Source organism: Danio aesculapii, chromosome 11, assembly GCF_903798145.1.
Source record: "Danio aesculapii chromosome 11, fDanAes4.1, whole genome shotgun sequence".
Classification (NCBI taxonomy): Eukaryota; Metazoa; Chordata; class Actinopteri; order Cypriniformes; family Danionidae; genus Danio; species Danio aesculapii.
In genome coordinates, this window is record NC_079445.1 from 3,568,538 (window position 1) to 3,596,449 (window position 27,912).

Below are 27,912 nucleotides of genomic sequence, written 5' to 3' on the forward strand. Positions count from 1 at the left end.
GCTGTTAGTGAGGCCAGGAGGGGGCGCTCAACCTGTGGTCTGTGAGAGTCTTAATGCCCCAGTATGGTGAAGGGGACACTCTTCTGTCAGTGAGCACCGATTGGATGAGACGTTAAACCGAGTTTCTGACTCTCTGTGGTCATTAAAAATCCCATGGCACTTCTCGTAAAGAGTAGGGGTGTAACCTGGCCAAATTTCCTCCATCGGCCCTTACCCATCATGGCCTCCCATTTATCCTCATCCACCGAATTGGCTGCATCTCTGTCTCTCCGCTCCCCCTAAAGCTGGTGCATGGTGAGCCCACTGGTGCCGTTGTTCTGTGGCTCCCGTTGAATCATCCAAGTGGACGCGGCACACTGGTGGTGGTGTGGAGAGACCCCCCCACACAAGATTGTGAAGTGCTTTGGGTGTATGGCCATACACTATAAATGCGCTATATAAATACAGATAGCTTACTTACTACTTTCTAGGCTACTATTTCATACATGTATATCAGAACTGTCAGGTAATTAACTTTTTTTGAGCACATTTTAAAAACCACAACAACCAAATAACACAAATAAAAGTAATTCAGAATAAATCTCCCTTTAATTATCATGGGAAACAAATACTGGGAAAGATCCTTAACTTTATTCAGCAAAGTTTTAAAATAATAATAATAATAATAATAGAAAAAAACGGAAATATTTAAGCTTAAAATCCCAGCCCAAGGAGGAGTCTCAAATATGAAAACAAATCAAATATAAAAACAAATCAAGTCAAGGTATCAGATTTCAACATTCTCATATATTACTCTTTCAGATAATAAAAAACAGTGCAGGCAGTCTTCACGGCAGCTGTGTGTCCTGATGGAGTCTCCTCTGTTAGTGTTTTGAAGGAGTGTAAATTAGCCATGTGCGGAAACTGCCGAAAGACGACAGCGAACGAGGAGACGCCTGCAAAAGGAAAAAAGTCAGCATGGTACAGGCAAGTACACTGCACTCAGTGTAGCAATAGTTATTATGAGACTGTAAAACGACTGTAAAAATATCCATTGATTAACTTAATCTGTATTTTGTTAATATGTTATTCATGTTTCCCCCCCATTTATGCTTTTTAATTGAATTCTGGGACATATATCCGAAATGGTTCCCCTATTCACCTTATTCTCCGCGTATAAGTGGGCGCAGCCATTTTGGCTCGAGACTTCCGGTCTCATTCACTTCCATTCATTCTTAAACGTTAAAAACAGCTCGTTTTGCTGCTTGATGTTGCAAACTGATATTTTCTTTTTATATTATTCTACTTTGTCTGTATCGTCATGCAAACACTTGTTTATAGAGTAAGTAGTTTGACCGTTTTCTGCCATTTCCTGTCATTTCTCCCATAGGCAGCTGAATCGGAAGTTCTAAAACGCGCGCACTTCCGCACTGAAGAATAAGGTCAATACCCTCATTCACTATTCCCTACATTAGTACACTAATATAGTCCACTTGATGGAGTGAATTAAAAAGAGTGATTGAATTTTAGTCGTGGCACGGTGGCTCAGTGGTTAGCACTGTTGCTTCACAACAAGAAGGTTGCTGGTTCGAGCTCCAACAGGGCCAGTTGGCATTTCTGTGTGGAGTTTGCATGTTCTCCCAGTGTTGACGTGGGTTTCCTCTGCGTGCTCCGGTTTCTCCCACAGTCCAAACACATGCGCTATAGATGAATTGGATGAACTAAATAGGCCGTAGGGTATGAGTTTCCCAGGACTGGGTTGCGGCTGGAAGGGCATCCTCTATGTAAAACATATGCTGGAATAGTTGTCAGTTCATTCCGCTGGGGTGACCCCTGATTAAATAGGAACTAAGCTGCAGGAAAATTAATCTTTAAATGAATATATTCATAAATACACAAACACATTTTACAGACAGCTTGATTTAATTTGTGCTCTACAAAAGTGTTTCATTAAAGGTTTGGTATTGAGAAGTAATAGAAAGGACACATTACTGATGTTTTTGATGGTTTGGGATTGTGTAAAGCCATCTGAGTCAGTAATAAAGACATTTATACTACATTAAACTAATATTTGAACGTTCAAACCACTGAGCGCCATGGAAGTCCACTATATGCAATGTTTTCCTCAACAAACTTAATTTATTTTTGGCTGAAGAAAGAAAGACATGAACGTCTTTGATGACCAGGGGGTGAGTAAATTATCGGGAAGGGAACTAATCCATTTACAAAACAGTAAAAGAGGCCATAAACCCGAGTGAAGTTCAATAAATCGGGACCAATAAGAGAATCTGAAAACACACCATTACAGTTGTATGAATAATAAATGCATGTACTTACACTGCCATCAAAAATGACAGTAAGCACTTTCACTTACAAATATTTTCATAAAAGAAAAGTTTTTTCAATTGTAATATCAATATATTGATTTATAACCGTTTTTAACCTTGTGTACTGTTTAAATGGACTCCCCTTTCGTTATGTTCAGGGCTGTTTTTGCCCCATTGACTTCCATTATAATGACATTTTTTGATTGCAAAGCCATGACAGCATATAATCATGCATTCTTGATTGTTGGTGTTTTTCCCTGTTGGAAAGAGGTCAAATTTGTCATTTGTACTATTGATTATTGGCGTATTTTGATTTTCTCAGACATATCAAGGTATGTGCGCTAAGGTCTCTCTCACACACTACCACACACACGCTATACCCCATATAACCCCAAAGCCAGAAACTTTTTTGCACTGCAACTGCAGATCTACAGCAAAAATGAAAAACCAGCAACAATCAAGAATGCTTGATTATATGCTGTCATGGCTTTACAATCAAAAAATGTCACTATTATGGAAGTCAATGGGGCAAAAATAGCCCTGAACATAACGAAAGGGGAATTTGAGTGTATTGTTGAGTTTTTGAAACCTTTCAAAGCATTTTCCCAAAATATGTGTCAAAATAAGATGTCACCAAAAATCATTTCATTTGCTGAAACAGAGAAATTTCTGGCCAAATTAAGACTCAAAATGATCCCAGACACAAACAGCACACGAGGGTTATATTTTAACAAATAAATCAATCCCAAACAACTGACAGATAGTGTTGACACACACGCGCACACACACACGCACACACACGCACACACACGCGCACACACACACGTACGCACACACACACACACACACACACAATATATAATCTTAAAATTGTCAACACCCCATGTGATTTACACTCACTGGCCACTTTATTAGGTACAGCTGTCCAACTGCTCGTTAACGCAAATTTCTAATCAGCCAATCACATGGCACCAACTCAATGCATTTAGGCATGTAGACATGGTCAAGACGATCTACTGCAGTTCAAATCGACCATCAGAATGGGAAAGAAAGGGGATTTAAGTGACTTTGAGTGTGGCATGGTTGGGATACTGGGATTTTCACGCACAACCATCTATTTTTTTGGCACACTTTGGGTCCATTAGTACCAATTGAGCATCGTGTCAACGCCACAGCCTACCTGAGTATTGTTGCTGACCATGTCCATCCCTTTATGACCACAGTGCACCCATCTTCTGATGGCTACTTCCAGCAGGATAACGCACATCATCTCAGACTGGTTTCCTGAACATGACAATGAGTTCACAGTACTCAAATGGCCTGCACAATCACCAGATCCCAATCCAATAGAGATTCGCATCATGGATGTGCAGCCGACAAATAGCAAGCAACTGTGTGATGCTATCATGTCAAAATGGACCAAAATCTCTGAGGAATATTTCCAGTACCTTGTTGAATCTATGCCACGAAGGATTAAGGCAGTTCTGAAGGCAAAAGGGTACAACCCAGTACTAGTAAGGTGTACCTAATAAAGTGGCCTGTGAGTGTATCTCAGGAATAAAATAAGAGAAAATGAATGTTTCTTCAAGAAGAGAACTTGGAAACCCCAACGTGCAGCACTTTCAAGATATGACATTAATGACGTTCTTGAGTCAAATATTGACAGGGAAAGCACAGAACCCTTTTTAAATGAGGTTAGAAACCTGTAAAGTCACCATACCAAGTGAAAGACCCAAACCCAGAAATGATGATCAATATCGGAATCACTCACTCGTAAACTCTTGCGCTTTACCCTCAGTGGACTCGCAGGCATACTGGCGTCTACAAGAGGAATAATACCCTGTGTTACCATCACAATATGACAATAAAACATTGCAATATGGGAAAAACTCCCGTAAGAAGAGTGAGAAAAGCAGCGCAGAAACAGCAGCTCAAGACTTTGTCCGTTTAATTGTTTGTCAGTGTTTCAAAAGACGATTTCTGTCGTACAAACAATAACAAACAATACAATACGTCTCCATACACAGAACGTCATCCAACAGTGTGAAAACAGATTGTACCGAATGTTGCAAGAGAAAACCAGTTAAAGGTCCGAACGCAAGAACCACAGCTCCACGAAGAGAGAAAGAGAGAGAGAGAGCAGGCAGTGGAAACAGTTCAAAGGTCAAAAAGCATATTCACAGCACAGTAGTTGGGAAGCATTTTCCCTTCAGCTTTCTTGAAATCACATCCAGACTTGACGACTGAACTGCTCTCTCCTTGCTATTCTATACACGCTCTCTATTTTCATATATATTAAGACTAAACGTTCGGCTCACTGAATGTCCTTGGTAAACAAACTGAAAATGTACACACATATACGCGTTCCTTCCTCAAAGCTGTTTCTATTGAAATTGTATTTTTACCACCTAATTATTATGCCAGTCATAAAGAAATCGACGTGTTCTTTACTTTGTAGCCAACCTGTTTGAAAATGAAGTGTGTAATTTGATTTTCGATATTGAAAACTTTTTATTTTTGGTCAAGAATGTGTAAATCGAGTCTCTGAAAAGCGTTAAACAAATAAAGTATCATTCTATTTGTGGTTTGACCAACTATGTTAAGTGTTTGTCAATCAATAGAGTACAACAGTCAGGTAACGGAAGTAAAAACTACATTTTTACAGTACTGTGCAAAAGTCTTAGGCCACTAGTAGGCTATTTTCTTTCTCTGAGATGCTTTAAAAAACCGTCCTGCAAAGCTACAGTACTGTTCAAAGTTTTAGGCACTTGTGTAAAAATACTGTAAAATGAGGATGCTTTTAAAAAGAATGCATAAATACATTTACATCATCAATTAACTTGCATTTAAAGTACTTGGTACGCTAGTTTTTCAGGTAGCTTTACAGGTCGTTTTTTTGAAGCATCTTTGAGATGTTGCCCAAGTTCTTCTGGATTGAATTTCAGGTCTCAGTTTGCTCTGTTGCTTCATGACCGACTGGATCATGACCAGATCAGAGTACAGCACTGGCTGTTGGCAGACAATAATCTCACTGTAGTGTTAGAATTAATGACAAAAATAATGTTTGGAAATGTGAATTGGTATTTCAAACTGACATGCTACAGAAAAAATCTAGAAAAAAAAAAAGATTTGAAACCTTTACTTCTGCGCAGTACTGTACATCACAGTACATTTTAACCATAGACCAGCCTGATCTCACAAGAAAACATTACTATTGTCAGAAAAAAAAGTCAGATTTTACTCGTACAAAAAAAGAACAATTTTTAAAAGGGGGCATGCCCCCAAACCCAACCCTAACTTGAGGATGAGCAAATCATATTAAAATGTATGAACGAGATCATACAATTGCATATGAATTAGCCACTACATCAAAAAGTTACGAATTGGCATGAGATTGCGTTGGATATTGTATATGCTTTTATAAAACGTTTATAAAACATTTATATATATATATATATATATATATATATATATATATATATATATATGTATATATATATGTATATATATAAATAAACGTTTGATATATTTATATATTTCATCTTTTTTTTTGATGCCAAAAATCATTAGAATGTTTAGTAAGGTTTCATAAAGACATTTTGTAATTTTTCACTGTAAATATATCAAAACTTCAAAAGTTCAGTAAGATGCATTGCTAAGAACTTAATCTGGACAACTTTAAAGGCAATTTTCTGCAAATATTTTAAGTATTTATTTATTTTTGAAATAATTTTCCTTGTGGCTGGATGGTTTGTTTTTTTACTGTAAAACTGTATGTAATTTTTGTTTTTTTAACTTTAAGAAAATCCCCTATGGAAAAATGAATGTGAAAAATACCTCCAGAACCAGAACTGTTGAAAAAGCGACTAAACACCAATGCACTCAATTTAGAATTTTTTTTTTTACACACTTCACTTTTGCTAGCAAATTTCTGTCATGCAGAATCCGATCCCCTTTTATTTAATGAAGCCATTTTTTGATTAATTGCTAAATTATAAAAATCATATTCTGTATTAGCCCATAGATATGTACATGTAGATGCTGCAATCGACTGGTCTAGAAACACTGATATGACCGCCATGTTGGTAAGGTCAACATCTCATCACTCACAATACAATAAAAACACTGCACAGCATTCAGTTAAAAAAAATAACAAAAAAATGTATGTATGTATGTATGTATATATATGTATGTATATGTATATATATATAAAAAAAAAAAAAAAAAAATATATATATATATATATATATATATATATATATATATATATATATATATATATATATATATATATATAAATAAAATTAATGTATCCCTGTTGAAAAATCCAGCTTAAACCAGCCTAGGCTGGTTGGCTGGTTTTAGCTGGTTGACCAGCCTGGTTTTAGAGGGGTTTTGGCCATTTCCAGGCTGGTTACCAGCCTTTTCCAGCCTGGTCTTAGCTGGTCAGGCTGGAAAATGACCAGCTAAATCCAGCTAAAACCAGCTTGACCAGCCTGGTTTAAGATGGACATAGCTGGTTTTGGCTGGGCTCCCAGCCTGGCTAGGTGGTCAAGCTGGTTTTAGCTGGTCATTTTCCAGCCTGACCAGCTAAGACCAGGCTGAAAATGGCTGGAAACCAGCCTGGAAATGGCCAAAACCCCTCTAAAACCAGGCTGGTCAACCAGCTAAAACCAGCCTAGGCTGGTTTAAGCTGGATTTTTCAGTAGGGATGTTTGTATAAAGTAGGTAAAAGTATGTGCTGGTTTGTATTTTTCTGTGTAAACTGTGCTACCTGTGTAACCCTAAAGAGTACCCTTAAACTACAGTAATGCCTTTGTCTCGTTTTATTGTGTTAGCTTAGCAATAAATTCTACTGCTGAAATAATTAGACATATATATAGCTAATGAGGCATCTATATGTACATATCTATGGCTTAGCCTTCTACCTTAGCATAGTGCTTACTTTAATTTAGCTACATTTGATCAGGCGTCAGAACTGGAGATCGAATTCTGATAGCATACACGTATACATCAGAACCAAACCTGGGCAAAAAATGGACAACATTGATCTGCGGTCATGCATTTTCTTTTTTTACATAATGACAGAATCAGGTGGCTAAAATAAGGAACCATGCTTGCTAATGCAGACAGGCAGTTCTGCCCTGGTGTGTGCGTACGAGTAAACGCATGCAAATACTGACTGCTTCTACAGACAGAAAGACTGCTCTAGACAAGCGTTTCTCTTAAAAAAAATAATAATAATAATTCACATGACAGTCATTTGGGAGCTTGGCAATACACGTACAAATATATAAAACAGACGGTAGCTAGAACTTCTATAAATAATTCTCAATAGCTGACATCTCTTATAACTTTAAAGGGGTCATAACACCCGTTTTGTTAGCACAGGAGGGGGCTCTGATGTGTTCTTAAAATGCAAAAAAAGACAAAAATAGAAGTTTAGTAAGTCAAACATGAACGCCTTTTCTGTACTAAATTCGTAAAATAAACATGGATCCAGATTTTCTGTATTCCAGTTATCATTGCACTAATCCTCAGGACGCAAACATAAATAAAAAGCACGACAACATTAACAAGAGGCAACATAACATATAAAAAAAGAAAAGCACTGAGTTGTAAAAAAAACAAAAACACAAATACTGTCGGTAGGAAAAGTGCGCACAGTCATATTTTCCACATAATGACTCAATAACACTTGAAGTTTTCAATTAGGGTTGTCAAAAAGTATCGATTTCGGTACCAAACGGTACTGGAATTTTAAAAACGTCCATTTCCCGCTAACACGCTTTAAAATTTCAGTAACGAATCGGATACTTTTAACAACTATTTTAAATTATTAATGTATTCAAATTAGTTTGAAATCATTAAATTCGTTCATTTACTGTTATATCGCTATTAAAGTCGCACTTGAATAATGTATCATTTCAAAAATGGCAGTATACCGTTTTAATTTTATTAAATCACATACAGTGGGGGAAATATGTATTCAACACGTCATGTTTTTTTCCTGGGAATAATATTTCTAAAGGAGCTGTTGACATGGACTTGAACCAGATTTTGGTAAAAACTCAAAAAATACAAACATAAACATAAAAACAAAGCAACAAAAATAAAGGTTCTGTGTAATAACAATGAAATGACACAAGGAGAAAGTACTGAATTACTGAAATCTATTTAATACGCCTCTCATATGGAGAATGAAGCTCAGGTGTGAGTTTCGCACAGACTTCAACAGTGTGTAAAAATCTCGATGGTTTTGTGGGTCTCGTCTATCAATTCTGATCTTTAATTTGTATTTTCTATTGGATTCAGTTCAGGTGATTGGCTGGGCCATTCTACAGCTTTATTTTCTTTCTCTTAAAGCATTTTGAGAGCTTCCTTGGCTGTGTTTTGGATCATTATCTTACTGAAATGTCCACCCTGGTTACATCTTCATCCTCATGCTAAAGTAGATGCTGGACTGAAGCAGCTGATATTCATTTACACTGAGGAAGGGCAGAGGGTTGCTGAAGAACCACTGAGAGATTTCAGCTGCTGTCTGGGCTTTCACTGCCTTTCTACACCTTCCTTCCTTCATGTGTTCAATACTTTTTCTCTGCGTCATTTCATTTTATAACTTAAATTGTAAACTAATTTGTTTTGTTTTCTTTGGATTTGTTTTGTTGTGACCAACATCCGGTGGAAACTTCAAGTCAGTGGCACCTTTAAAAATATGTTTTCTGAGAAAAATGGTGACGTGTTCAATACTTATTTTCCCCGCTGTACATATGAAGACTAATGTATATGTAAACTAATTGGTCAGGTGGGGAAGAGGTTGAAGACTTCGCTCGATCCTCGCTAAAGCTATTCCTTTGGAAGGACTACATGTTTCGCAGGTAGTTTTCCTGACAGTCTTGCGAGTGCTCAATAGCGCCCCCTAGCATTCGTCAATGGTGAGGCAGATAAACTCCTGAATACACTTTCTGTACTGCTGCTCTGTAGGGCTGGTGCTGGGGTATTGACCTGGCTGTCCTAAAGGCCCATCCGCTTCCCGCATCTCCTCGTTCATCCGCGCTAACCGCAATCTGAGTGAGACAAAACAAAAACAAACACATTAGTTTCACAGGCAGTGTCGACACTTTGGTGCCTGTTTTTTTTTGTGTGAATGGTTTAATTTATATTGTTGCGTTAAAATAGGGATCACATCCCAAAAATCTAGAAAAATAGAAAATAATTAACTGTATTTGGATGGTAATTGTTTCTCTGGGGGGCAATTTTCACCATTTACAGGGGGAAATTGGGGTTTTATAGACTCCAGAATGTTCGATGTAAAAACCCCAAGCCAAATTACCTAGTTTTTCAACATATTTCTTTAGTCCGTTTTACACTGCCAGTGGCATGCCATAACAAAATGGCGCAATCTACACTGTAAAAGTGCTTTTTAAATAAATAAACATGAGTTCCATTCATTTCATTTATTCATGTACTGTATATCTACAATTGAACTCAAAACGATTGAATTTTGTAAATTTTTTAATTCATTTTCAAATATTTTCCAAGTGCTGTTCAACCGATCAAGGACATTTTCACAGTATTTACTATAATATTTTTATTTTCTCAGCAAAATCTTATTTCTTTTAGTTCAGTTGGAATAAAAGCGATTTATATATTTTTTTAAACAATTTTGGTTAAGTTGGCGGTTCATTCCGCTGTAGCGACCCCAGATAAACAAAGGGAGTAAGCCAAAAAGAAAATGAATGATAATGTCATAATTTTTAGCCCCTTTGGAAATTAGTTTTTTGTTATTGACTACAGAACAAACCAATCTTCTCCAATAAAGTGATCCAATAATTATCCTAACTTGCCTAGTTAACGTAAGCTAGTCTTTAAATTGCACTTTAATCCGAATAACAGTATCTTGCAAAGTATTAGAAAATATAACGTGCAACATTATGTCTTTGTGGCATAAAGTCAAAATAAATTAGAAAACATTAAAGACAAAATAAATTAGTTATTAAAAAATTATTTATTAAAATTATTCTCTGAAACAGCACTTGGGAAGGGGCTAATAATTTTAACTTTAATATATACCCATTTAAAGGTGTTTTTTTTTTTTAAAGATGTCCCCAAGCTTTACAATTGCCATTAGAATAAGCTTTTCTTCACTAGGAGGATCAGTGTTAAAAGTTAGTGAAGTGCTCGACTCACAATGTGACAATGTCTGCGTTTGCTGCCTGGACAGCGATGCTGAGAGGGTCCTGCCCATCCTCATCCACCTCCATCTGACTGGCTCCTCGCTTCAGGAACAAGCACACCTGTCTGTGGACACAAACAACACAGCAGAATGAGGAGTTTAACTAAATCTGCTTTGTGTATCAGCCCGGAAAAAGGGCACATAACTGATGAGGATTAGCATGTGTGTGTAGGAGTGGGACAACCACATAACTGATGATGATTGGCAAGTGTGTGTAGGGGAGGGACAACCACATAACTGATGATGATTGGCAAGTGTGTGTAGGGGTGGGACAACCACATAACTGATGATGATTGGCATTTGTGTGTAGGGGTGGGACAACCACATAACTGATGATGATTGGCATTTGTGTGTAGGGGTGGGACAACCACATAACTGATGATGATTGGCATTTGTGTGTAGGGGTGGGACAACCACATAACTGATGATAATTGGCAAGTGTGTGTAGGGGTGGGACAACCACATAACTGATGATGATTGACGTGTGTAGGGGTGGGACAACCACAAAACTGATGACGATTAGCATGTGTGTAGGGGTGGGACAACCACATAACTGATGATGATTAGCATGTGTGTGTAGGGGTGGGACAACCACATAACTGATGATGATTGGCAAGTGTGTGTAGGGGAGGGACAACCACATAACTGATGATGATTGGCAAGTGTGTGTAGGGGTGGGACAACCACATAACTGATGATGATTGGCATTTGTGTGTAGGGGTGGGACAACCACATAACTGATGATGATTGGCATTTGTGTGTAGGGGTGGGACAACCACATAACTGATGATAATTGGCAAGTGTGTGTAGGGGTGGGACAACCACATAACTGATGATGATTGGCATTTGTGTGTAGGGGTGGGACAACCACATAACTGATGATGATTGGCAAGTGTGTGTAGGGGTGGGACAACCACATAACTGATGATGATTGGCATTTGTGTGTAGGGGTGGGACAACCACATAACTGATGATGATTGGCAAGTGTGTGTAGGGGTGGGACAACCACATAACTGATGATGATTGGCAAGTGTGTGTAGGGGTGGGACAACCACATAACTGATGATGATTGGCATTTGTGTGTAGGGGTGGGACAACCACATAACTGATGATGATTGGCAAGTTTGTGTAGGGGTGGGACAACCACATAACTGATGATGATTGCATGTGTGTGTAGAACACTGGTCTTCAGTCATTTCTTACCCTGTGTGACCCAGACATGTGGCATGATGGAGAGGTCCTCGTCCTCGAATGTCCCTTTGATTCACATCTGCTCCGTTCTGCAGCAGAAACTCACAGGCGATCAGAGAGCCCTAAGAAGAGAGCACAAAAATCAAACATTAAGTCCAAAAATTGACTAAAGTAAACGCAAATTCCCTGTAGTAACTACACATTAAGTATACATGGAAGTTGTAGATACAACAAAGATTATTGTAGTATGTTTTAATATTTCCGTCTTTCTACTTTCACACAAAGCATTGAATTGCAAGTTGCCTTTTGATTGAAGAACTGGGAAAGGACTAACGTCTTACCCCTGTGACGGCTTGTATTAATGGACTCTTGCTTTCGTCCTCTTCACTGACGAAGTTGACGTCTGCTCCGTGTGCGAGCGCTTCTGCCATGACCGGCATGTTTCGGGCTCGTGACGCTTTATGAAGGAGTGTGTTCGGGTCAAGCTCACGACCGTCCTCTGGATCTGACGCTTCCTGCTCGATATCAACCTCGCCACTGGATTCATCAGAGTCCTCACACTCTGCAAGAAAACACTCAACATAAAATGCCTGTACACAGGGATGTAAAGTAACGAATTACAAATACTGCAATATTAATTTACTGCAATCGAGTTTTTCTCAGGAATTGTACTTCACCAAGCAGTTTTAAAAACACGTACTTTTAATTGAGTACATATTTAGTGCGGTATCGGTACTTTTACAGACAGACAATGTATAATAGTGAATGAAGTGGGAGGTTTTCTCACCTTCCTCAGTGACGCTGTCCACTACCGAGCCGAAGACGAGTATGTCAGTGCTCCCGTCAGTGCTGCCACCAAGACCACTGTCACTGCTGAGACCTGCGGGGCCAACGTGTGCCAAGCGGAGGACACGTTACTCACAACATGACATTCAGACACTTACAATTTACTTGCATCTATCAATATGTAACTTGCATGTAGTCCCTGCTGAAAAATAAAGGTGTTAAACGTTTCTAACATGCTAAAAATGTTTGAAAACATGGCTACCCCTGCTAATAAATAACAGCATTAAACGTTGCTAACATGCTAAAACGTTACCCCTGCTGAAATATAACAGTGTTAAACATCTCTAACATGCTAAAAACATTACAAAACATGCCTACCCCTGCTGAAAAATATCTGCATTAAACGTTGCTAACATGCTAAAAACGTAACATAACATGCCTACACTTGCTGTAAAATAACCGTGTTAAACATTGCTAACATGCTAAAAACATTACAAAACATGCCTACCTCTGCTGAAAAATAACAGTGTAAAAATGTTGCTAACATTCTAAAAACGTTACAAAACATGCCTAACCCTGTTAACAAATAACTGTTAAATGTTGCTAACTTGCAAAAACATTACAAAACATGCCTACCCCTAATGAAACATAACAGTATTAAATGTTGCTAACATGCTAAAAATGTAAAAAAAAAAAGATCCCTACCCCTGCTAAAAAACAGCTGTATTAAATGTTGCTAACATTAAAACAATACAAAACATCCATACCCCTGGTAAAAAATAACAGTGGTAATTGTTGCTAGCATACTAAAAATATTACAAAACATGCCTATCCCTGCTGAAAAATAAGTGTTAAATGTTGTTAACATGCTAAAAGTTTACAAAACATACCTACCCCTGCTGATAAATAACTGTTTATTGTTGCTAAAGTGCTAAAAACATTACAAAACATGCCTACCCCTGCTAAAAAAAAAGCCACATTAAATGTTGCTAACATGCTAAAAACGTTACAAACATGCCTAACTCTGCTGAAAAATTACAGCCTTAAAATGAAAACGTTACAAATTTCCCTACCCTTGCTGAAAAATAGCCATGTTAAATGTTGCTAACATGCTAATTGTTACAAAAAATGCCTACCCCTGCTGAAAAATAACAGTGTTAAATGTTGCTAACATGCTAAAAACAATGCAAAACAACACAAAGGTATGTTTTGATCCTGGTTTGCTGGTTGATGAATCATCATAGACAAGCAAAACAGCATCAAAACACAACTTAGCGACATATTCTGTATTTTTTCAGCAGGGATAGGCATGTTTTGTTATGTTTTTAGCATATTAGCAACATTTAACACAGTAATAACATGCTAATGGCATGCAGTATGTGTTTTTGGAATGTTTTATCATGTTAAGCAATTAACAGTATTAACATGTTGCTATGTAGTAGGCATGTTTTGGAATATTGTAGCATGCTAGCAATGCTTAACAGATTAAAAACACATAGCTAGCATGTATTAGAGCATTTTAGGGGTTTTCACCTGTAACGTTATAGGACAGTGGAGATAATAGACACTAAAAACTAGGCTATTGGCGCTGCTTGTTTTTTTTTTGAGGAGGAAAAGTCTAATCAAGCACTTACTGCGAGGTCCCGATCCAGTGTCAAAGTAAGAGAAGAGTGAATCAAGCTCATCAGGACAAAATAGAGATTCCCTCCGAAACTTTGCAGCTGCTGCAGCTGAGAATAACAATGAGAGAAGAACCACACGACAACTTTTAACTCTGTCCAGCTCAGAAGAAGCAGAACAAAACTGTTTCAGAGATGACAACAGCAAATACCGGCGGAGAGATTTCCTGGAGACATGATGGCAGCGTCGTGTCTGTATTTCCGGCGAGTTTTAGGGGCTCTGATGGAGCTGTTGTGTCTCCTGCACTTCTTCACGCTCCAGTGATGTGACTTTCGACCTCCCTCCAGCAGCGCCTCGGAGCCGCACATCTTCTTCAGAAACTTCCTCTCCACGTATTTGGCTTTGATCCACGCCTCTTTCTCCTGCCTGAATTAAACATCACAAGCAGACGTGGGGGCTTCTATTAATGAAACATTGGCTGTGTGAAAGTATGATAGCATCAAGATGAAAAATATATTATCGGAGGTTGTGTGATGTGTTGACCGCACACTGACCTTGAGCTGTTAGGGCCCGGTTTCTTCAGGCCTTGTTCCTCACATGCTCCTTCATAAATCTGGTTGATCACAGTGTTGCCAAGCTCACACATTAACTAGAGAGAAAACAGCCATAAAGCATTACGTTAGCCGATCAATAAAAGCCATAAGAATCAGAATCAGAATCAGAATCAGAAAGAGCTTTATTGCCAGGTATGTTCACACATACTAGGAATTTGTTTTCGTGACAGAGCTTCTACAGTGCAACAGAATTACAGAGACAGGACAAAAAACAGATAATAAATATATTTGTTATAAATATAAGCATGTTATAAGCATATTTCAAAGTGACGTATCTGACCAAATGAAGCACTCAAATCTACAGTATTGGATGTTTAGAAAATGTTACCGGATTTTGGGTGAAAAAATAGATGTTCCATTATACAGAATTCATAAAAGTGATTTAAATTCAATGTCTTCTCATGTTTATGTTGTTTGGTGTAACAGATATATGTATGTGTGCTCTTTTTATGTGATATTATGCAATATTTTGTGTATTTTTAACATTTCTGTGATTTTTATCTTTGTAAAGAGTATTGTATATATATATATATATATATATATATATATATATACACACACACACACAACCGTTCTGTCTGGTTCTCAAAGCTGATTGGCTGATAGCCGTGTGATATTAAAGTAATATCAGCTTCTTCACACTTGTGTATTACTTCCCACACACTAGAACTAAAGAGGGACTGAACAACTCACTACAGTTCAGTTTGACAGATATTGCAGCTGTTGGACAACATAACATGTTTTGAGGCTTTTTTTAGTTGAGAATGTAGTTGTTTAGATTGCAACTATGTAGTTATTTATGAGTATAGAGCTTATTTTCTATATTTATAATTTCGGAGATTCACTGCATCGGTTATACTGAGGAGAGCAAAGACGGCTGACGTTCCACCACAAGATGGTGACAGAGACCGCATATTAGGTCCTTAGGGGAGAAAAACTCAGCGTAAATTTCTAACTACAGCTGATCAAATCATTCTAAAACAGGTGAGGGATTTTCTAAGTCGATCTCTCTCTTTTGTATTTTGTAGAGCTGTACTTACACCACAGTAATCTGGCAGTGTTAGCTTTGTTTGGGCTTTTTCAGGGTTAATTATTGTGATATCCCAATTGCAACAGAGAAATACTGAGAAATATCTGTAGACTGATGGCATTTCAAGCCGTTCAGCCTTATAATCCTAAAATGTGAGCAACATCACCCGTTTTGTCAGCCCTTTAGACATTACGCTAGAAAATCATTCAAACACTAAAGTGATGTTGGTGAATGAGCAATGGTTTCTGCTGTTCTGACATCAGCTGCAGATGTGAAGGAATGGCGGAAAAAAAGTAGTTCTTCGAGGATGTTTTTGAGACTCTCTGTAGTTGATTTACTTTTTAATATAGTACAGTAACACAGTAATAACATGTTAATGGCACGTAGTATGTGTTTTTGGAATGTTTTATCAGCAAAAGTATTAACATGTTGCTATCATGTATAAGGCATGTTTTGAAAGACTGTAGCATACTAGCAATGCTTAACACGTTAAAAACCTGTAGCTAGCGTGTTTTAGAGCATTTTAAAACATTTTTACCTGTAATGTTATAGGACAGTATATATATATGTGGCGATCATGCCACTGCACCACCATGACGCTCATTTATATTTATATATATATATATATATATATATATATATATATATATATATGGGCGTCATGGTGGCGCAGCGGGTAGCACTATATATATATATATATATATATATATATATATATATATATATATATATATATATATATATATATATATATATATAAGGACATTTTCAACCATCTATCTGGCAAATGTGCAAAATAATTGTGGTCTTAAGTATATTTGCTTCAAAATGACTTATAATTTGTATTTTTGAGATGCAAAACAGTTCCTAAATAATAATGTTCCTCTTTTAACATGTCATCTAATAACTCTTGTTCTCAAAACAGCTGACAAAGTTTCTTGCCATTTACAAATGAAGACAAAGTTATTCTCTATATATTCTGTCAATATTATTAGCCACCTTAGGATTTTTTCCCAAACCCCTGTTGTCCAATAATTTCCCAAATTAACCCAACTTGCCTAGTTAACCTAATTAAGCCTTTAAATTCCAGAATACACCGAATACTAGTATGTTACAAAATGACTAGTAACATATCATGTACTGTCATCATGGCAAAGACAAATGAAGTTAGTTTGCCTTCAATTGAACATGTTTAATATTATATTAATATTACTTTTTTACCACTTACTGTATAAGGCCTCGCGGTGTTCTTACCTTCATAAGCTCTGGCTCCCATGTGTCGAGTGTTAAAGAGCGAACTTTAGAGCAGTGGACACCCAAACTCCTGCAGAGATATAACACAGATCATAACGTTAACCCTGTTCTCTTAAAGACACACATTTCTGCTATATCATATAAACACACTTTTTACTCATGCAAAGTCAAAACAACAGCAGGACACATGTGTGTAAACCTCCTGTAGAAACCTGTTAACAATTACATCAATAGCACTTTATTTTACAGCCCTGTTTCATAATATATCAGTGATTTTATAGAACTGGCAGTACATTTTGCATCTCCTAGATCAGGGGTTCCCAAACTTATCAGCCCGCGACCCCCAAAATAACAATGCCAGTGACTCGCAACCCCCAATATCCTCTGAGGTGGTTATAAATACAGAAACCTTGTATGCAATGGCTCACACACACCAATAGACCCAAGTCTATTCTTCGTTTAATGTTTTTAATGTATGTCAGTGCTGTAAATGTGCCAGAAAGTTTAACCTGGTATTATAAAATCAATCTGCTCCATCTGACGCTATTGCACTGTCTTTAATATAATGTAATTACCTCAGGGGTCGCAATCCAATAGAACTAGTAACTATAAGCTACTAAAGTAACTATATAGTACATAGTAACTATAAACAACTTTTTTTTCAGTAGGTTATGGATAAAATATAGTAATTCTTATGGTTTAATAAAAATAAATAGATTTTTGGAGATCACCAGGCGACCCCGCTTCATTGTCCCGCGACCCCTCGGGGGGTCCCGACCCCCACTTTGAGAACCACTGTCCTAGATTACCTTTTTTCCAAAAACAGAAACATTAATAAAGCAGTTTTGAATATTAATAACAAATTATATCAGATTATCTTTAAAAAGAACGTTATTATGTATACTTAGGGGCATTTAGTATTGAAAATATTAACTTAAAGATTCCAACTATACCTACTTTTGACTTTCCCTGCATCCCAAATCAGCTTTATTTATCATCTTGTGTGTTTACTAAGTTAAATTGTATTATTTGTAAGTGTACTGAGATATTTCCGAATTTCTCATTCGCTTTTTAAAAACAATATGAGATTTATATATTATGTATATACAAGCTTTTATTTCGGATGCGGTTAATCTTTTGACAGCACTGCAAACATTATATTTCCATCTGCAGCCCTTATTGTGTCTGAGCTCAAATCTGACGTGCCGTGATCAATGGCCGTCTTTTGCGGAGGCAGGAGAGGTTTAATCTGATTATGGATGGTAATCTGCAGAGGAACTGACGGAGCAGAAAAGGTGCTTCACCCTGAGGTCGTGACGCAGTGTGGACACGAGCGTCATATGGATGAGGACTCGCCTTCATCTGCTGCGTTTAATCGCTCATGCGTGATGCGGTCCGGATAAACGATGTGACGCAGGTGGCCTGACTAACTACAGTCAATCAATGCAGAAGCAGATGCTTTCTCAGATGTTTACAGTCGGTGTCTTTGAGACTCGTTCAAGTGAAATAAAAATGGCCTGTTATTTACTTTATTTAGTTACTTTATTTATTTATTTTATTTTTCATTTATTTATTTATTTTTAAGACAAAGGTGTACATCATGTACAACAAAGACGTCTGATGCATTTCAACTGATTTGGATGGGTCTGTGGGTCTCGTCTATCAAATCTGAGCTTTAATTTGTATTCTCTATTGGATTCGGGTCAGGTGATTGGCTAGGCCATTCTACAGCTTGATTTTCTTTCTCTGAAAGCATTTAGGAGTTTCCTTGGCTGTGTTTTGGATCATTGTCTTGCTAAAATGTCCACCCTGGTAACATCTTTATCCTCCTGCTAATGTAGATGTTGGACTGAAGCAGCTGATATTCATTTACACTGAGGAAGGGCAGAGGGTTGCTGAAGAACTACTGAGAGATTTCAGCTGCTGTCTGGGCTTTCACTGCCGAACTACACCTCCATGTCTTCATGTGTTCAACCCTACTTCTCTGTGTTATTTCATTTTATTACGCATAACTTTATTTGTAAACTAATTAGTTTTGTTTTCTTTGCATATTTGGATTTCTTTAGTTGTTACCAACATCCAGTGAAAAGTCAACGGCACCTTTAAAAATATGTTTATCAAGAAAAATGGTGTTCAATACTCATTTTGCCCGCTGTATGTTTGAGAAAATAAAAAAAAATGCTTAGCTCTCAAAACATAGTAAACATATTAAGCGTATTAATGCACACGCGCTATAATCTGCTGTTACTCCACAGAACTCCATTTAAAAGTCAGTAACTTTTTTTTTACACAAGCCCATCTAAAGGGTTAATGCTGCCAACTGATGATCAACAGTAAGTGACACATTTGACCTCTTCCCAACAGGGAAAAACACCAACAATCAACAATGCATGATAATATAGTGTCACGGCTTGAATAAAAATGTGATTGTAATGGAAGTCAATGGGGCAAAAACAGCCCCTAACATAACGAAAGGGTAGTCAATATGAACAATTCACAAGGGTTAATGTAACTAGTTCTAACTCACTACAGCAGTCAAAAGAAAGTGAACGCTCACCTGTGTATGCCAGAGCACTCAATGCAGAGCAGGATGCCGAGGTTGATGCTGGCCCAGCGCGGGTCACTCTGACCACAGTCACAGCAGATCTCATTCCCTGGCAGAGACTGGACCCGCTGGAAGATACTCTCTCCTCGAACCACTCGCTCCCGCGGCTCGCTGGCAGAGTCGATACTGCTGGTGGAGGGAGACGCCGTCCTGTCCAGCCGCTGTTCAAACACATTATACTGTCAACTTTTAAATTCAAATGCAAAAATGGACCCTTTTCACATTTGCGGGTTTCTCAGCAGTGGAAGTCGTCATAGCTAGATAATACGAGAGCGCAGTGAATGGGAGAGTACGACAAATACTTTATTTACAGTCTTATTTGCTGAAATAATGAAAGAAAAACTCCACGATGGTGTTATCAAGACTTTAAGAAAAAGGGAAAAAATTGTGTGAGACTGATAACGGCAGCCAGAAGAGAGAACTACGTCAAATTTACAGTCCCACTTCCATACACTCTGCATTACAAACACCTCACATAAGCGGTAATTTGTTTTTTGTAATTTGACGCAAAGATGATATAAAGCATATATAAACACATATAAATGTTTATACATTTAAAAACAATTAATTAAAACTTGAATGTATATATAGAATGGAGTATATGACTGCTCAACTTCAACTAAAACTGGATATTTTTAAACAAAGATGGGCACCTGTTACGTTGTACCTGAATAGGACATAGTATTTCTAGCTCCTTTGAAACTGAAAATATTGTATGTTTTTTTTTTTTTTTTGTAATTTTATTTTATTATTATTTTATTTATTTATTTTTTTACATCTGCGGCTAATGTCGTTTTTTTTTTTTTGGTTAATAATCGCTGCTGTCACTGAATGTTCTGTTCTGTAAAATGTTTTAATGTATAAAAATAAAGTAAAAAAAAATAATACTAATAATTAAATATCAAAAACCTTCTGCTGATGACCATTAAAGGAATCATAACAGTCTTGAAAAGGGTCCAATAATGCAACAGGAGTCAATCCTTTCATAATTTTTTACCTAAATCTTTTAAAAGGCACAATTAAAATTCAAATTCCATTTACTGCAAAAAAAAAACTAAACAAAACTAATATTTAGTCTTGGTAAAATAATTATTAAAATGATTATGCCCACTTATTTATTTCAGGAGGAAAAACACGCTTCGCTGCTTATTATTACATAAAAACAAAACAACAACAGAAAATAATAAAACTGGAACATCATCAGAGAATCTCAAGGTCAACAAGCCTCTATAAATATTAGAAATTTGGACCTTTTCATGATAAGGCAAATTTTAATTAAGCTTGCAAAAAGTCAGGTAATGTAATCCCTACAAATATTAAATTATAACCTAATCATCTTGTAAAAACATCTGGAATATAATCAGAAAGATGCATACAAAAAAGTTTCATGGCTTAATAATTAAAACCAAATGAACATACTATTTAATTAGTCAATTATTAATATATGTTACTTAAACAATACTTTGTCTTCACATTTCAAAACTCTATTAAAACACGACTAAGATATGTACAACTCACATTTAGTTTTGGTATCTATCATGTAAACGAGCTTGCATGTTTCATTTGCTCACACCACATGACATTTCAATTAATATACATTATTTATTATATACATTATATTTTCAGGAAAATGATATAAAACTCTACACTTTTACCAACTGAAAATAAGGATTGAGGATTTTATGTAAACTTACAGTTCATATCAGTGTGTGTTATTAATGTTGTGTGATGCTGACATACAGCATTAGACACCGTAGAATATATATACACACACACACACACACACACACACACACAAGTAGTTTTGCATTAATACTGACCTCTATGTAATAGTTTTCAGAAATCTCCCTGTAGGCAGAAGCAATGCTGGCCTGAACAGCCTGAATCCAAGCCTGACGGAGCTTCTCCGATTCAGCCTGCAGCATACAGCTCCTGATGGGGTTTATGATTTATTATTCATTACTGTACTCACACACAGTGCTGGATAAGCTACTTAAAAAGTAATTAATTACTAATTACATCCTCACAGTCATATTTAAATTACTTTTCTAATTAAAAACAACTTAGTTACTCAAGAAGTAATTCATTTACTTGACTAAATATTACAAAAGAAAAATAGACAGTAGAAATTCAACTTTTAATTCGACAACACTTTATTTTGATGGTCCATTTGAGTATTACTGCTTAATATCTGTTGATATGCTCCTTCAACAGACATTTAACTGACTATAAGAAACTTTGAAAGTACATGTCAACTTACACTAACCCTAACCCCAACCCTAACAGTGTACAGTAATCTAATGAGAATTAGCTGGCATGTAGATGCAATGTAGCTTAATTCAACAAACGGACCATCAAAATAAAGTGTGACCCTTAATCCTTTAAATTTCGACCTGTTTAGATTTCTAAAACATTAACACTTATGAAAACCCATTACACTGAATAAATAAAATATGTCTGAAAAATAAGACATTTATTTGAAATATTAATATGCAAAATATCTGAATTAAAAAAAAAACATTAACATTATTAACACTTAAACCTAATATGTATCAAAAACACAAAACATTTCAAATTAAAAGACACCATAGTTCATACAGATCAAATTTTGGCAAATACTTGCAAAATATTTCATTGCTTCTTAAGCATGTGCAATAATAAAAACATAATAAAGTGTTATTTTTTTATTATAAAAAATAAATAAATAAATAAAACATTTACTTGAAAAACTAATATGCAGAATATCTGAATTAAACAAAAAAGATTCTCTGCTTCTCTGAATTTATATTTTATATAGTCACATATAAAGTATCAAAAATAGTGATGTATAAAGTTTATATTGCTTAAATATTTCTTCTTAAGCATTTGCAATTGTAGGTGAGCATTTCTACAGGTGGTTTGTCAAACCCACTCACCAGTGAGAGGCACACTTCATGAGGGATTTTTATGAGGGATATTGAGTGAATGTAAGTAATGTGTCTGGTGCAAATGTGCAAAAACTGGTGGTTTGTGGTCTACAGGTGGTTTGTTAAACCCACTCACCTGTGTGAAGCACATTTTAGAAATGCAGTGTCTTTTTTAATAGAGATGTTAAGTGATTGTAAGCAGGTGTCTGGTGCAAATGGGCAAAACTTGTGCAAGTGTTGGTTAAACGATCAGAGAGATAAAAGGCTGTGTTTTCTACAGGTGGTTTGTCAAGCCCACTCACCTGTGTGAGGCACACTTCAGAAATGTATTGTTATTGGGTTTTTTAGAGATAGGGAGTGATTGTAAGCAAGTGTTTGGTGCAAGTGTCGGTTGAAGATGTCAGAGAGATGAAAGAGTGTGTTTTCCACAGGTGGTCTGTCAAACCCACTCACCTGTAAGATGTTGAGTGATTGTAAGACAGTGTCGGGTGCGAATGGGCAAAACTGGTGCAAGTGTCGGTTAAAGAAATGAAAGAGTATGTTTTCTACAGGTGGTTTGTCAAGCCCACTTACCTGTGTGAGGCACACTTCAGAAATGCAGTGTTATTGGGGTTTTTTTCAGAGATAGGGAGTGATTGTAAGCAAGTGTCTGGTGCAAGTGTCGGTTGAAGATGTCAGAGAGATGAAAGAGTGTGTTTTCTACAGGTGGTTTGTCAAGCCCACTCACCTGTGTGAGGCACACTTCAGAAATGCAGTGTTATTGGGGTTTTTTTAGAGATAAGGAGTGATTGTAAGCAAGTGTCTGGTGTAAGTGTCGGTTGAAGATGTCAGAGAGATTAAAGAGTGTGTTTTCTACAGGTGGTTTGTCAAGCCCACTCACCTGTGTGAGGCACACTTCAGAAATGCAGTGTTTTTTAAAGAGATATGGAGTGATTATAAAAAAAAGTGTCTGGTGCAAGTGTGCAAAACTGGTGCAAGTCTTGGTTAAAGTGTCAAAGAGATGAAAGAGTGTGTTTTCTATAGGTGGTTTGTCAAGCCCACTCACCTGTGTGAGGCACACTTTAGAAATGCATTGTTATTGGGTTTTTTTAGAGATAGGGAGCGATTGTAAGCAAGTGTCTGGTGCAAGTGTCGGTTGAAGTTGTCAGAGAGAGGAAGGAGTGTGTTTTCTACAGGTGGTTTATCAAACCCACTCACCTGTGTGTCTTTTATTTAATAGAGATGTTGAGTGATTGTAAGAAATTGTCTGGCGCAAATGGGCAAAACTGGTGCAAGTGTCGGTTAAAGAGATAAAAGAGTATGTTTTCTACAGGTGGTTTGTCAAGCCCACTCACCTGTGTGAGGCGCACTCAGAATTGAATAATATTTTGGGGATAGAGACGACATTTCTATTCCAAATATGCAAACTACCTATTAGTACAGACACAGATCGCACACACTCTTACTCACTTTGTAGGTGACACCACTTCAAAACAGAACCGCCTCTCAATGTCCTCACATGGTTTCACAGAACAAAGCCTCAAGTCCTCCACCACCACAGTCAAAGCATCCTACAAAACATTGAAAAACACAAAGTCAGGTTCAAATAATACTTTTTATTTTGTGGTTTGGAAAAAAGAAATCTACAATGGGGAAAATAAATATTGAGCACGTCACCATTTTTCTCTGAAAAACAAATTTCTAAAGGTGCTGCTGACTTGAAATTTTAATCAAGTTATGCGTAAGAACATGAAATGACACAAGGAATAAGTATTAAACACATGAAGAAAGGGAGGTGTAGTTCGGTAGTGAAAGCCCAGACAGCAGCTGAAATCTCTCAATAGTTCTTCAGCAACCCTCTGCCCTTCCTCAGTGTAAATGAATATCAGCTGCTTCAGTCCAACATCTACATTAGCAGGAGGATGAAGATGAAACCAGGGTGGACGTTTCAGCAAGACAATGATCCAAAACACAACCAAGGAAACTCTCAAATGCTTTCAGAGAAAGAAAATCAAGCTGTCGAATGGCCCAGCCAATCACCTGACCCGAATCCAATAGAGAATACAAATTAAAGCTCAGATTTAATAGACGAGACCCAAAGAAACATCAAGACTTTAACACTGTTGAAGAAGTCTGTGAGAAACTCGCTCCTGAGCAATGCATGTTACTTCATTCTCCATATGAGAGGCGTCTTTAAGCTGCAGCACCAAAACAAACCTTTAATATAAAGTATTAAATACATTTCAGTAGTTCAGTTCTTTCTCCTTGTGTCTTTTCATTGTTATTACACATATTTTGTTTTGTTTTATATTTATGTTTGCATTGTTTGGGTTTTTACCAAAACTTGGTTCAATTCCATGTCGACAGCTCCTTTAGCAACATCAAAAACATGAGGCGTTCAATACTTATTTCCCCAACTGTATAAAGGCAAGTGACCACCTACTTTTAGCCGCTTCTGATACACCAGTTGACTGTTCTGTATTGAAAACCATCGCCTTGCAGGAGACAAAAAAACAAACTCATTACTGGATCTTCTCCACAAAATGAACAACGATCGCTGATTTGGAGTATTTTCTAACCTGTTCCATGTTTTGAAGGCGTTGCTGGCCCTCTTGAACAGGTATCCCTCCATCACCACGCCATTAGGAGCGTCCACATTGAACTCCACTTTCGAGTCATCGTATGCAAAATCCTGTGATGTGAAGCAGAGAAACGCTGCTCAGTAACACACACATGCACACACACTCTTCTCTCTCCTCGTCAGTGGTTACCGAGGACCCTTATTGTTCCGTTAAGTCTTCTGCGAGACAGACAAAAGACAAAACTTAATCCCTATCAGTCAAAACATAATCCTCATGAGCACAGCAGCCACATCTAATCCCTGTCAGTTCAATCAATGCTGACCGCTGCTGTACACTGACTCTCAGGGCACCAGTTTAACTGCATCCAATGCACACACACGCATGCGCACACATTCACATAGCACCATGAACTAATTTCTTAAATGTTATTTCCTAAGCATATGCAAGTGTTTTGATAAATGATAAATGTTCTTTAGTCTAAAAAGTCTGTTACACAGACACACACATAAACGAACACGCATTCACACCAAATAAACCTTTGCTTCTAAACAAAAAAAGCGCAGCATAAAGCACAAAGAAGTCCGAACACAACCACAGATATTGCAACTATTGCTCCGCCTCCGAGTTCTTCTGATTGGTCCACTGCTATGGAACTGACAGTGATGAGCGGCAGAGAGTGTGAAAGTCCTTTCAACTTTGACACGGCGTCTAAAAAAAAGGCGACACTACAAAGACGTGAGTGTAACAGTCAAAAACGTCCGTCAAGGGCATGTTTACATTGAAAAACAATAGTAAAGTAGCGTATTAGAAAGGGTAAACGCATTCTGTGTGAACTGCCCTTAACTGTGCTGAGATGTTTACTACAGTACCGAGAGAATCCTTCTTTAACATTAGTGATGCTGACATTACACACCACAGTTCAGTTCTGTGCTTTGACCACACACACAATCACAATTCACGCACGTATGCACACACGCACGCACGCACGCACGCACGCACGCACGCACACACACACACACACATTTGTTTTTGTGAAAAGTGGGTACATTACATGGGTTTCCATTCATTTTATACTGTCTAAACCAGGCATGGGCAAACTTGATCCTCGAGGGCCGGTGTCCCTGCAGAGTTTTGCTCCAACACTAATCAAACACACCTGAACACCCTAATTAGTGTCTTCAAGATCACTAGAAAGCTACAAGCAGGTGTGTTTGATTAGGGTTGGAGCAAAACTATGCAGGGACACCGGCCCTCCAGGATCGAGTTTGCCCATCCCTGGTCTAAACCATATATTGTATTGCCCTAACCCCACCCTACCCCTAAACCCAACCATCACAGGAGACTGTGTACAGCTTTCCTCTCTGATTAAACTCATCATGTGGGATTTATAAGCCTTTTGAGAAATGGGGACATCACCAATGTCTTCATATTTCACCTCCTTTTTGTAATACCTGTGTCATACCTGTGACATTAGACAGATTTGTGTCCTGACTTGTCACAAAAACACGTACACACACACACAAACAAACTCACTAACACAAACACACTATTAAACTCTCTCTCACACTTAAACACACACATGCTTGCATGCATGCTCACACACATACAAGTTAATTCAGCTTATACTAGATGCACTCTCTCTCTTTCACACACACAATCACTCACAATCTTACACACACTCATATACATACTGTACATATTTACATGCACATTCGCACACTCTTACACACAATTGTTACACTTATTCACACACTCTGACACTCATTCACACACAAACACGACCTACTCACATGCATGCTTACACACTCCTTTCACACACTCTTACGCTCGTTTCTCTCTCTCACACACACACACACACACACACACCACAAGAGGTCATTACTTTTCTAATAATTCATTAGTCGTCAGTTATTGCTGTGATGCTACACAAAAACGAGCTCTAAATTACAGTTTTATTTGAAATTTGTATTAAATATAATCAGAAATTTGCTAAATAAAACAAAAATCACACGCTACCAAAACAAAACCAGAATCCTCAAGTTATTTTAAAATGGAAAAACACTGAAGATCTCCAGCTAAATAAATAATGATATCACCAACAACTAAACAAAACATGAAAAAAAGACTTTATTATGTTAAAACATTGATATTATTATACTATTAAAAATCAAATCATTGATATTATATCTAAAAGCAGGTCATCTTTCTGCTATTTTACACAAAAATGAGCACTAAATGACTTTTTTAAATTGATATTTGTATTAAACATCATTAGTAATTTGCAAAATAAAATGAAAATCCGGTGGCGCAGTAAGTAGTGCTGTCGCCTCGCAGCAAGAAGGCGTTTCTGTGTGGAGTTCGCAAGTTCTCCCTGCATTCGCATGGGTTTCCTCCGGGTGCTCCGGATTTCCCTCATAGTCCAAAGACATGCGGTACATGAATTGGGTAGGCTAGATTGTCCGTAGTGTATGAGTGTAAGTGAGTGTGTATGGATATTTCCCAGAGATGGGTTGCTGCTGGAAGGGCATCTGCTGCGTAAAACATATGCTGGATAAGTTGGCGATTCATTCCGCGGTGGCGACCCCGGATTAATAAAGGGACTAAGCCGAAAAGCAAATGAATGAATGAATGGAATAAAAATCCCACGTTACCAAAACAAAACCAGAATCCTTAAGTTATATTAAAGCGGAGAAACACTGAAGACCTCTGCACTAAATAAATAACGATATGAACAACTAAATTATAGATGGAATAAAGTAGACAAGAAGAAAGTTAAAACATTGATATTATATCCCAAAACAGG

At 37.2% G+C, this 27,912-nt stretch overlaps 1 protein-coding gene across 1 annotated transcript; it reads right to left on the reverse strand.

Moving 5' to 3' along the window:
• Window positions 1–682: 682 nt before the first annotated feature.
• On the reverse strand, window positions 683–25,250 carry acap3b (ArfGAP with coiled-coil, ankyrin repeat and PH domains 3b). Its single transcript, XM_056467925.1, has 16 exons — window positions 25,107–25,250; window positions 24,971–25,022; window positions 23,998–24,098; window positions 21,463–21,574; window positions 19,595–19,803; window positions 17,038–17,107; window positions 14,694–14,788; window positions 14,351–14,565; window positions 14,154–14,249; window positions 12,521–12,613; window positions 12,075–12,295; window positions 11,746–11,855; window positions 10,497–10,607; window positions 9,312–9,373; window positions 4,078–4,127; window positions 683–935 (listed from the first exon to the last, which is right to left on the reverse strand). The coding sequence occupies exons 1-16, from the start codon at window positions 25,157–25,159 to the stop codon at window positions 864–866; spliced, it is 1,722 nt and encodes a 573-aa protein (XP_056323900.1). The 5' UTR covers window positions 25,160–25,250; the 3' UTR covers window positions 683–863.
• Window positions 25,251–27,912: the final 2,662 nt, after the last annotated feature.

Excerpts from the sequence above, each read along its gene's own strand:
- acap3b (XM_056467925.1), bottom strand. The coding sequence starts at position 25,159 with ATGGAGGGATACCTGTTCAAGAGGGCCAGCAACGCCTTCAAAACATGG. Across the intron at positions 14,789-17,037 it reads GGGAGCCAGAGCTTATGAAG|TTAATGTGTGAGCTTGGCAA; the intron begins GTAAGAACACCG and ends TTTTCTCTCTAG. Across the intron at positions 12,296-12,520 it reads GGACAGCGTCACTGAGGAAG|AGTGTGAGGACTCTGATGAA; the intron begins GTGAGAAAACCT and ends GTTTTCTTGCAG.